At 43.0% G+C, this 12,095-nt stretch overlaps 1 protein-coding gene across 1 annotated transcript in view; it reads left to right on the top strand.

The window, feature by feature from the left end:
- The first annotated feature begins 9,740 nt into the window (after nt 1–9,740).
- The window catches only part of CRYBG3 (crystallin beta-gamma domain containing 3), a 95,931-nt gene continuing 93,576 nt past the window's right edge, over nt 9,741–12,095 (top strand). The window contains exon 1 of the mRNA XM_035540496.2: nt 9,741–9,951. Within this exon, the coding sequence (XP_035396389.1) occupies nt 9,827–9,951 (125 nt within the window). The 5' untranslated portion in view covers nt 9,741–9,826. The remainder of the gene's footprint in view (nt 9,952–12,095) is intronic.

Raw genomic sequence — 12,095 nt, 5'->3', positions numbered from 1 at the left:
GCTTTCTACATCTCTCCTTCACAAGTAGGAGGCTATCAGGTAAATGAGTGAATCCGAATTCTTTCTAGCCTTGCCTCTGCTACTTGGTGTGTTTAAACCTGTAGCTATTTGCAGGTGTGCTGAGATTTCTCATGGCCCAAAGACTCCTGGGCAATTTTGTGCTGAGCAAGGGCAGTTCTAAGGGTTAGGATGTAAATGTAATGGATCTTCCTTTAATATGGTTCTTGTTTTTTATTTATTAATGAGAAAGATAGTCTGCTATGAAAAACTAGAACATAGCAGATCAGTTGCATTGCTTAGTTGTCTGCAGGAAGGCATTCTGATGTGATAATACACAGCATAGTAATGTTGCATTTCAGTGCTTCCTTAAAACAGCTGTGCAGCGGACTTACTGTTTCTTTCAGAAAACAGGTCATCCCATAGAAGGTGTAACTGAAATAACATTTTGTTAATGTTGGTTCAAAATACTTGTCTTGAAAGCAAATGTTTGTCAAGAAGTACAGTTGGATCAAAAAAAAAAAGAAAAAAAAACTTTGTTTTGCTTTTCTGAAAATCACCATGTTCCTCATGATACTATTTCAGTAAATTTTTTTGGCCAGCCTTATTTCTGTTGCAAAGAAATCCTTACAAATCTAGTTCCTAAGCTTCTTACTCCTTTACTTTGGCTGAGTCAGGGAATCTATCTTTTTTTTTAACTAGTCAACTATGCTACTGAAAATTCGCAGCTCCCTTTCCTGTTTCTGTTGTGAAACAAAATAGATAATGAGAGAAGGTCACAGAAGACTGGAATGAGAAAGCAAGAGAGGGAACTACTGAGAAAAGACTTCCTTTCTCCCCTTTCAGAAAGGTCAGGAAAAGTTTGCTTTGAATGTTGACTTTTATATGCCCTCATCTTTTAATATCTTTATTGTACAGCCCTTACTTGATTGCATAAATTGTAAAGTGCACTGTTACTATGCCAAGGTAATGTTATGGGTACAATCTAATCAGAATTCAGGATTTATAGTGCTGTCTTAAAACAAGTGCAAGTGCCAAGTGTTTATAGTAATATTCAGTAACTGTACTTCAGTTCTGAGGCTCTTTATCTCTTGTCAAAGTAAGTTGCATCAGGAAACAACTGTGTTGGTGTGAACCAGCACTTTATAATTAGTTTATTAGTGTCCAGTCAATTGGATTGCTATTTAATTGACTGAATACTTTCAACCCTGTGAAGTTCTATTTGTTCTCAGGAGTACATCGATGGTATGGGATCAGACCGTTCTGTTCCAGAGGATATCAGGATCTCTCCGAGAGAATCAGCTGTGTTTACTTCTTCCACTTTTCTAATGATTGCATGAAACCTACTCCCACTACCCTTTTCCAAAGTAAATCTGTAACATGAAAGCTAGGTTGTTAATGTCTCTTTTCACCATTAAATGTTCTTCTGTTTTATAAAATATTTATCAGATGAACTTACTTGTATTGCAGTCTTATTATTCAGACATCAACTCACAAGAGAGCATAACTTCTTTGTGATTCAGTGGACACCTTTGAAGATCAGGTTAACTCATTTAGTAAAAGAAATGTAAATTGAGAAACTTTGTTAGGCAGTCTTTTTTACAACCTGTTTGTCTTCGGACATCAGCAAGTAGATTGTAGGCCTAGCAATTTAGTTTTTGGATGAAATGGAGCTTGAAGAAGGGTTACCTCACCACTTTCAGTAATGGTGAGAAGACAGCAAGGAGGGGAGAGAGAAAATTGGGATGTGTGGAAGGTGCTTGTTTGGGCTGAAGTCAAGTCATGCTAATGTTAAAGAATATTAATGAAACCCAAGCCTCTTGAGGCTGAGTGAAGTAGCCACGTTAAATGACTGAAATGGATGCTTGGCAATACAGGCTCCTTTGTAAGGAGCTCAGCCTTACTACAGAGCTGGTTTTGCAGAGCAAGATGGCTGGTACTGAGGACCTGGTGTCCACAGTCCATGTGTTACAGAGTCATCTTCAGCCTGGCTCTTTTCTGGCCCTCTAGGCTGTGTACCTCTTCGTTGTTGGAACATATTAGATGCACTGAGTTTTACAGGTTAGTTTAATCCAAAAATAATTCCGTTTGTGTACTCCAAACCTATTTTGTGTTGTAAACAAAAGCACTGTTAGTGGGGATGGTCTCCAAAGTACCTCTCCTGATCTGAACTAAAGCACTAGTGTGTGTTTGCCTATACAGACCTAAAAGATAAGACACGTTTTTAAAACTGTGTACAAAAACATGGTGTTTAAATCTTCTAAAAGAATAGAACTCACCAGGACAACATGGCCCCTGGAGATCTCTGGCTAATAATTCTAGTAGAATATCTAGTAATAATACAATAGTTTGTGACATGGTCCAGTCAGAACCGAGAAAGTTTGCTCCACTATTAAAGGATATAAGCATTGGTAAGTTAAGTGGTATGTAGCTCTTCCAATTCAGAGGAAATAGCATAACATGAGAAGTGAAAAAAATAGGCAGTCATGAGTAAAAGGAGCTATTATGAGCTGTCAGGTGTTGATAGTGCTCCTGAAATTGTCTGTATCTGTGATCACACAGGTTGCGTGGTGTTACTAGGGAAAAACTTTGCAATGCTTATTTTGTTTGGTTGGTTTTCTTTTCTTTGTTACTTAAAATCTCACTTCATAAGTAAGTCTCTGTTTTATTATTATCCGACAACATTTATTTGCATAAACCAAGGAAGAAAACGTTATGTTCTTGGTTGAGAGGACCAAGGATGAATGAAGGGTTCCTTCTCCAGGGTAAAATATTCCTGCTGAGAAAGATAATGTTTTTCAGTGGTGCAGCACAACCTGAACAAAAATTTGGAAGAATATTTCTATGTCTACTGTTTATGAGCTATAGTAAATGCATCCTATAAAATGTTATCTTCCACTGTGGGGAATCCCCTTTACTTGTATTATTCATATTGGACTAAAGCTGTACAATATGTACAGCAAATATTTCTAAAGAACATCATCAGATGAAAAGACTGAGTTTCAAGCTTATATCCCCATTGTCTGTATGCTATATATTTGCAGCATGCGACTTTGAATCGTGTATAACTGGGTATACTTTTTAATGGTAAAAAATGCTGTATACTTTTCAAACCAATATTTAATGAAGATGAGGAAGGAGGTCTTGTGTTCTTTAAAGAAATTTTAGAGTACTTGTACTCTAGGGTGAAGTATTTGAACAAAAACTATTAAATCCTGTAAGAATAAACCCTATAAGAATATTAGTATTGAGAAAGTGTTGAGGGAGTTGCTTCTTATCTTGAGTGTCTTATGTGAGAAAGGCAAGTGAAAGAAAGGGAAAACCTGTGATTATGGAACCAGATTTGAATCAAAATTGCTGAGATTTCTTAAACTGATGCTCAGCACAGGCAATTATAAACAAATAAAAAGTTACTGTTAAAATATACAACTTCTCTGGAAGAAAGAATAAATGTATTTAGGTAATCAAATTATCGAACAGATATTTTTTTTGGAAGGCAGTAATGTATGATAAAACGGTAAGAATAGGTATAAACAGCTAACAGTTGAGCTTCATTCCAACCTGTGCATCTATTGTGGGTTTTCTGCAGACTGTTCTGAAACTTCTCTGCCTCAAAGTAGCTTTCCTGCCTTCTCTAGGGAAGGGTAGCATAGTTCAAAAGTCCGAAAGTGAAGCACTCAACTTCTGACTAAATTTTTAAAACCTGTACTGGAAATTGTAGTTGTGTTGCAGGAAATCATGTGAGGTATCTTTAGTGTACTTGGTCCGAACCAGAGGGCTTGTCTGTGTTGTGAAGGTTAAGTAAACCAATAACGAAGTTTGAATTGTTACTTTTAGAAGTGACATTTTTATTACATGATCTCAGCTTCTTCCCTCTTGCTGTTCTTATCTGCGTAATATCTTTTTTTTTTGCTTGGGTTTGGAACAGAAAAGCGAAAGCTCAAAAATAGCCTTGTTAAACATAAGCTTGTTAGAAACACTTTTAATACATCCTTAAATATTGCAATGGGGATGCATGCATTTCTAGGTGGTCTTGTAAATCCCTTCCCAACCAGTAGGAGAAAGTGTATGTATCATGCAGAATTCTCGTTTTTCGGTATGAGGACAAAGCTAAAGGTTCAGTTGTGCTATTATTTAACTAACTGATTGGCACACTCTGATTAAAGGTCCCTTGGATTCTTACAGACTGGGGCTTTAATATTTGTCTTACAGGTTTTCTGTATGCTATGCATACTATTTATTGTTAAGTGAATCTATGTATGTCTTCAGCGAAGAATTAGACTCTATTTTTTCTTTTTCAGTTCTGTAATAAGATTGAGGTATTTGCTATTTGGAGTAATGTGTAGATCTCCTTTGAATCCATAAAAAAAGTCCTTCCCCCCCCCCCCCCCCCCCCCCCCCCCCCCCCCCCCCCCCCCCCCCCCCCCGTTTTCTGGAAGCTTAAGTGAAATAGACAGGAAACTAAGTTGTTCCATGAAGCCAGATGGGATTCTGCAATATTTGCAGCCAAAAATCTTTTGCGATCCTGTTTAGCTCAAGTTGGTAAAGATTCTACTTGTTAGAGACTGGTTTGCTTGTAATCTTCAAGAATACTGTGCAGTGTATTCCTCCAGACACTAAGGATGAGTATTCCTTTTGGAGTATCCTATTCCTTGTATTTGCTGTGAGTTTGATAAGGTTTACCTTTTTTGGTATATACTCTAATTTTTCAAACATTTTGAGTGATGTTGTATAAAGGGCATTGGGATAAAAAGTATTGTGTTACAAAATCTAGCAGAATAGACAAAAGAATTGGTGTGTCTCTGACACTGCTTTTTAGTCAGTGGTTCTATGGAGTCACAGGTTCCAGCAGCTAATTTTAAGAAATCTTTGAAAGGTAACTAAAAAAAAGGCAAATCTGGTGTCCACAGGCTTGTTTGCTATACATAGGCTTGTACCAGAATTCTAAACTGCTTAGTAATCTGCACATTGAAAGATGTACTTTTACATATATGTATGTAAATAGGGTAAGCCTTTATAATATTAGTAATGTGATGTGATATTTGATAGCATGTAGTTTTGTACAGGAAGGTCTATATTCACAAATCTGATAGTCAAAAGACATTCTAGGAAGAAAAGTGCTAAACGAACTATAGTGTAGAACTTGCTGATTATGCATTTCATCGATTTCCTTTATTAGCATATCAGACATCTCTTTGTATAAGCTCTTATAGTCTTCTGGGCACTAAATTATTTGTGCTGCTTTTTTTCTATGTGTACTACATATATTAGAAAGTGGATGAAATTAGCTTGCTGGAGGACTTCATTTCATCATAATTTTTCTTCTTGGGGTGATGGTGGATAGAGAGCCTTAGCAAGGAGGTGTTACACAGAACAAGATGGTTTAACAGTGACCTTGTTATATGAAATGCTGAATTTTTGAGCTCCATTTAGGGTAGAGTATTTTGCAATAATTAGCACCCGTAAGAGCACAAGTGAGTTTCATCTTTGTATTCATACAAGTGCAGTTGATATGAGGTGCTATCCAAAACGTCTGGAAACCCTTCCAGACAAGCTGTTCTAATTATCTGACAGTTACCAGTTCTGATGGAATTAACAGAAAAGGACTTTGGTTCTTATCTAGGAGAGCTGGATACATAAGTACCACTGAAATATGAGGTTTTTAATCCTTTTTGCTCTGTGCTCAGGCACAGTGAAAGTCTGCCCCGAAAAGAGCTCCTGTAGGTGCTGGTCAATTTTATTTTGTTCTTTACAATTAATTTTCTATTCTAGAACTTCTGCTACATGGTAAATGTGAACTTCAAAAATTAAAGTGTGGAGAACAAAAAGAAGAGGGCTTCTGAAAACTCATCTTAAAACTTTGAATTACTACACTGAATAAGTCTTCTCCAAAATTATAAAGAATACAGTTACGGCTCTCAGTAACTACAGTTAATACCACGAGCCATTTCCAGCCATCTTCTCCAGACCCCAAGGCGTTTGAACAATAGCAGCTGCCCATGTGTGTCTTTCTTTCAAACCATTTTCAGCAAATCAAATGGAGGAACAGTGTGCTCACAGTTAAAGGATGAGGATTGCTGGAAGCTATGCAGTGTGTGCTTTACAACAAAAGGTCATAGCTAGATAGACAGTATATCCTAGGAATCCTTGGTAACATACTTCATCTGGGTAATAATATATCCAAGACACAAATGTTCAATTCTGTTGTGTCTTCACTTTAGAATAGGCACAGATTGGAGACTTTAAAGTCATCAGTATTTTTTTCATTATCTGGAGAATGAATATTCTCAAAAATGACTATGAAATATTGCATGTGGTGACTCCACTGTGCATATTAATTCATGGTCCCATGCAACCTATTAGAAAGCTTGCTGTAATATATTATACACTGGAAAGGAAAAAAGTAAAGGAGCACCCGTTATTGTGGTTTGTGCAATGCAGACACGTTTTGTAAGAGCCTGGAAAATGGGGTTGCCTATTAATTAAAAAAAAAAAAAAAAAGCCAAAATACTTTTATAGATAAATGCATTAGATGTGTATGAAAAAGAAAAGTGAATTGTGCTTCCGCTTAAGAGGGCTGTATCTCAAACCATATGAACTCTTCTTATTGTAGTGGTACAACAATGCAAACATTGAAACTGTTGTGGTTTTGGGTTTGTTTTTTATTATTATTATTTAATACGTTGTGCTGAAATGTGCGTGCAGGGAAGATGTGTAGCTTGGTGGTTTTAAGACTACATTTCTTTCTTAGTCATCACTTCAATATATCAGAAAATGCTTAAAGATGTGTGTGAGAGAAGGGCTCCTCATAAACAAGCGTGACGAAAACTTGTTTTTCTTTTTGGTATCCAAACAAAACAAAATATTTCACTCAAGATTTTAAAGACCCTTAAAAGGAAGGGAATGCAAAAAGCACAATTAAAATTTCACCCTCTGCTCACTCTAAAGCAGCAAGGAGAAGGGGGAGGCTTCCCTTGTGCACAACCCGTATAATCTGGATTGCAGCAGAAAATGAGTGGATGTGGCACAGGTGCAGCACCCCCTCCTCCCTTAATTGAGATGCTGGTTCATGTGAAACCCTGGGCAGGACAAGCTACAAAAAAACCCTCCTCACCACCAGCTGGAGAGCCCTGGCCAGACTTTTTCCTCTCCTGCAACAATGTTTGACTCCACAGCTGTGTTACAGTGGTTTCCCTCTGCCCTGGGCAGTGCAGCTTTACCTCGTGGGGGCTGCATGCGAGCACTCCGCTACGAGGCAGAAGGGAGCACGCTTCCCCATCCGCTGTGGCTGCCATGTGGGTGCTGCTGTGAGTGCGGGCAGCGGTGCTGAAGGCAAGCCCACCTGCCATGCAATGCGTGCTGCCACCTCGGTTCATCTCCTTTCATGGAAGGAGTGAACAGCTGAAACCAGGTTCCCCTTGGTGTACCTGCTAGCATCTCCAATTTCACTCTTTCAAATGTGGGAGATTTATTTGCTGTGAAGTCACAGGGTACTCGATTACTGCAGGGGACATAAAAAGAAAGGGGTTACCTTATCTGGGCTGTGTTTGTTTTTTTTTATATCAATATACTTTTACTACTTTGATTATAGTTTACTTCTGTGTCTCTGCCAGAGCTGTCACATGCTATGTTTCTGTCTTTTCTTCATCTCATTGAAAAGCAGAAAGGAAAAACAGATTGGAGCACAAAATGCTACTGTTTGGGATGAGCACTTCTGATGCCTTCAGTGCTTTGCTCCTGGGCAAGCATGGCACTGGCAGTGCCTCACGGTGCCCCTTGGGGAGCAGGTGCATGTTTTGGCTGCCTGTGTCTGCGTGCACAGCTTACTGTGCCATACTTAACTACATCCTGTGGTGGTTATGAGGATCAATTAATGCTTAAATTATTTGGAGGTACCAGGTGCTTTATGAGTGCTAATTATTATATTCAGGTTTGCTACAGCTTAGGGATTAGATCTCACTTGGGCAATAGGTGGGTAGGTTGTGAGATGTATGTGGTAAAGAATTACAAGTAACAAAGAGTCACTGCCAGCCGAAGCATCACCACAGCCTGTTCGTGCAGTTCCATTTAATTGCTTTTAATGAATTGTCAGTCTTCCAATTTGATTTTGAGCCTTAATTACTTTTATTTTGAATGTTAGAGAGAACATGTCCTCTCTAAGGTTCCATAGGGGTTGCTGTTACGTTTTGTGGTTGTAGCTCTGATGGTCTTTTTCCTAAGAATGGGCAACTGTGTAGGTACTTTTAAAATGTGGTGGTGTATGTCTTATTTATTTATATATGCACTTTTCTGGCATGAAACATTTCATAGATTTGTGCTAGGTCTGGGGCATCCTGTATCACTGAGAAAAGTGCTCCTTGTCTGGACACTGAAAATGAGGCAGGACCTTGCTGTGTAGTAAATGCTGGTCCACTCAGTGAGGTTTGTGACAACAGTCTTTTATCACAGGAAAGACAGCTGCATCTCATAACCTGTGAGACAACCAGCTAGTCTCAATTTGCTGACCAGTAAAAACTTAAGTACTTGTTCAATGTCCACCTGTGTCTGTGTTCTTTAAAATCCAGATCAAAGCTACAGGAGACTTGGACAATGTGAAGGGGAACTGTTCGTGCATTTGTATGTATATATTTATTTTAAAGATCTTTCTCATAGCCGAAGCAGTGGAAAGTAGAGTGTAAAGTAGCCAGTATGTCATTTCCAGGCTGTTTTATTGCTGCTTCTCTGCAGGTGGGCCTAGAGCTTCATGTCCAGCCTGAGCTGCTGCTGCCCCAGCAGGCTGGTACTGTGGCAAAAGAAAGTGGAGGAGAATACTGGCCCAGAAGCCTTGGGTATAGAGGGGGTGAACTGAGGTGAATGAATGGAGAAACGTCTTTCAAGAAGAGGTGAGCACTGGCATGGGCTGGCCAGAGAGATGGTGGAGACTCCATCCTTGGAGATGTTCAAAAGATGTGGTCCTGGGCAGCCTGCTCTGGACCAGATGGCCTCTAGCGGTCCCAGCCAGCCATACTGTGATCCTGTGAGGTAGCACGATGCAAAAGCCATATGAAAGTGAGGCAGGCAGTCACAAAGAAACAGATGTTCATCAAGGTGAAAAAGAGGAAAGGGTTGTTGTGTATTTAAAATCCTGACATCGAGGTTAGCTTATTTTACGAGTGATTCACACACAGTGAATTGTTAAGGTGGTATGCATCATCTCTCTACCTGTAAAGCAGGGATATTTCTATTCATCACTGGGTTGTTGTGAAGTCGTCCCTGTTGGTCAAAATAGTTTGATGTTAACTTGAGGGAGGCTACAGTCCTCAGAGGGAGAAAAATCTTCACAGCATCATTCGGCTTGAAGAAGACTCATAAGAGCATCAAGTCTAGCCATCAACCGAAGATGTCAGTAAACACAAATACCTTTCTAGGAAAAAAAAAATCTCCTGGAAAGGCGGAAGAGACCCTTTCCTCCAGGTCCCTCACCTTCCCCAGTGGGGGCGGCCGGAGCTCCCCTGAGGCGAGGCAGGGAAATGGCCGCGCCTCGGGGGGGCGCGTGGCCAAACAGGCGGGGCCTGTCCCACCTCCACCGCGAAGAGCGGGCTGCGGCTCCTCCTGGGGCTCCTTTTCCCCAATTAAGGCGCCGAGGGCTAATGGCCGCGCCTCCCGCCCCGTGTCCCCGCTCCCGGGGCCGCTGCCGGGCGGAGGCACCGCGACGGCTCCGCCCCAGGGCCGGGCAGGGCCGCCCCCGGCGGGGCGGGGGGAAGCGGCCGCCGCCGGGACTCGGTGACTCGGTGCCGGGCGGCTGTGGCGGCACCCCCCGTCCCGTCCCCGTCCCCGTCCCGTCCCGACGATGTCCGGCGGGGGCAGCCGGCGGCGGGCCGGCCCCTCCTGGCACGGCGCCTTCTCCCGCTTCTTCGCCAGGAGCCCCCCGCGGCAGGAGGCGGCGGCCCCCGGCCGGCCGGCGGGAGCGCACAGGTAGGGGCACGGCACGGCCGCACTCCTCGGCCCCAGCCCGGGTTGTCCCGGGGGGAACCGGCTCCGGGGCGCAGCTCCCCGGCTGCGGCCCTTCCGCGGAAACCGAAAGCGGGGAGGGGCTCGCCCCGTGCGGGGTCCGCGCCCCGGGTCCCCCCGGGCTGGTGCAAGGCAGCTGCTAGCGCCCGGCAAACCTTCCCCGGGGTCTGGGTGGCGGTGCGGAACGCGCGGGCGCGGTGCGGTGCGGTGCGGTGGCTGCCGGTCCTCTGGGAGCGCGGGGAGCGCGGGCGAGGTGAGAAGGTTCCCAAGCGTCTCGTGCGTTTCTTCCTCTTCCTTTTCGCTGTGCTTTTTTTTTTTTTTTTTCTTTCTTTTCCTCTGGTGGCAGGTTTCTGCGTGTACGTATCCGCAGATAAAGTTGCTTTCTGCTTCTAATGGAGTCTTGTTATCGTTCTGAATTAATTGGGGTGTATTTTGTGGTGAGGAGGTGTCAGCCGTCCTGGCCTTATTTCCTCAGGTATACTACTAAGGATTTTTTAGCTTTTAACATGCCGGTTTTAATCTTTTTGAGTCATTCTTGACACTGCCGATGTTTGTGTTTAAACAGGCTGCAAATAAGTGCATTAGTCAAGGAGATAGTGGATATCACACTAGTTCTTTCTCACCAATTGCGGAAAATTGCAGAGCTTGTTACTCTCTTACACTGGACGTCCTAAAAGGTCTCGTAAATGGTCCACAAAGGACCATTTTAACATTGGGATTCTTTATTGTACTATAACCGATAGTCATTTGATATACCAGCATATGAGCGAGGATCCACTGGGCTGTCATGTAGTTTTTCATTTTCCTGAAAAAAAAAAAAAAAAGAAAAAAAAGAGTCATGAGCAAAGCTGCCAAATCAAGAGTACCTTCACCATGGTGAGAGTAGTGCGACCATCGCGCCTGGCAGGGATGATGAAGGTGCAGCAGAAAGAAGAGACTTGGAGCTGGCACGGGATGTGAAGAGGCAGCAGCAGAGGTGTCATCTGGCTGTTCCTTGCCAACTCCGTACACTTGTGGTCCAAGCTAAACAAAAAAGCCTAGCGGACACCTCATTAGAGAGTAGGGCGACGCTGGCTGAGTAGTTTGTGAGCTAGGTGTGCTATCTGCAGATTGTCCTCATGGTAGACCTGCTCCACTCAACTCCAGGCTGGAGCTTGTTATCTTCATCTCAATCAGAGTTTTCATTTCCTGCAGTCAAGAGCCTTTCCTTTACTGGGGCAGTCCCACTGAGGTGCGAGGAGACTTGGCCTCCTGGCCTCCTGCTTGACCTCCTCACATGGGTTTAACTGCAGGGCGGTCGCCTGGATTCCTCTCTGGAGTGGAAGCAGCCAGCAAAAATCCTCCAGCTGAGAGGAGCCCAATTTGGTATGTTAAAGAGCTTTTTTGTTGCGCCGGCTGCAGGGCAGTAGGTTTCCCTGGAATGCTGACGCTCTCGTCTTTGGTTTCCACTGACAGCCTTCTCCATAGATTAGTGTAATTGCATACATTAAACAGCACCGGGCTGGAACAAGCGCCTCAGGTTTGCTCGGCGCAGTTGATTTAGCATTGCGGTGCAGAAAAATGGATCGCTGAACAAAGCGTGCGGGTGGGGAGGGGGAGCCGAGGCTGCTTTGTGTGTTTGTTGTTCAGCGTGGAGGGCAGGAGGCGGCCTGGGGAACACATCTCTTGAGAAATGTGTACACTCGGTGATTAATTTCCTGGTAAAATGATCGGAATGGTGTATGCTGGGACCGGATCCGATCTGAAATGTGTGGCATGAAACTTCTCTGTCGAGGTATCTTACCTAACACTGGTTTCAGAAAAGCAGAACCACCAAGTAAAGAGGGCAGGAGAGGGAGCAGTATGTTATGCAGGGCCACATATATCCACAGGCTATCTACATGGACCCTCAGAGACAAGCATCATGCTTGATATAGCCTGTGCAGATCACAACAGTTTCCTAAATTTTGGAAGTGTCTGGAGGTGAGCCTGCATGTGTCCAAAAGTCATTCTCCATATGCACCTGCAAACTGGGCAGCAGCAGATGGCAGCTTTGCATCCCACCACCCCACAGCTGCCCCTTCAGCCCAGGGTACAGAGGTCTTACCATTTCATGCTCCGGGCACTGT

The sequence above is a fragment of the Cygnus atratus genome, chromosome 1 (assembly GCF_013377495.2).
Source record: "Cygnus atratus isolate AKBS03 ecotype Queensland, Australia chromosome 1, CAtr_DNAZoo_HiC_assembly, whole genome shotgun sequence".
In the NCBI taxonomy this organism is placed as follows: Eukaryota; Metazoa; Chordata; class Aves; order Anseriformes; family Anatidae; genus Cygnus; species Cygnus atratus.
The sequence above is the reverse complement of the archived record's forward strand: the minus strand, read 5'-3'. Positions and strand labels throughout refer to the sequence as shown.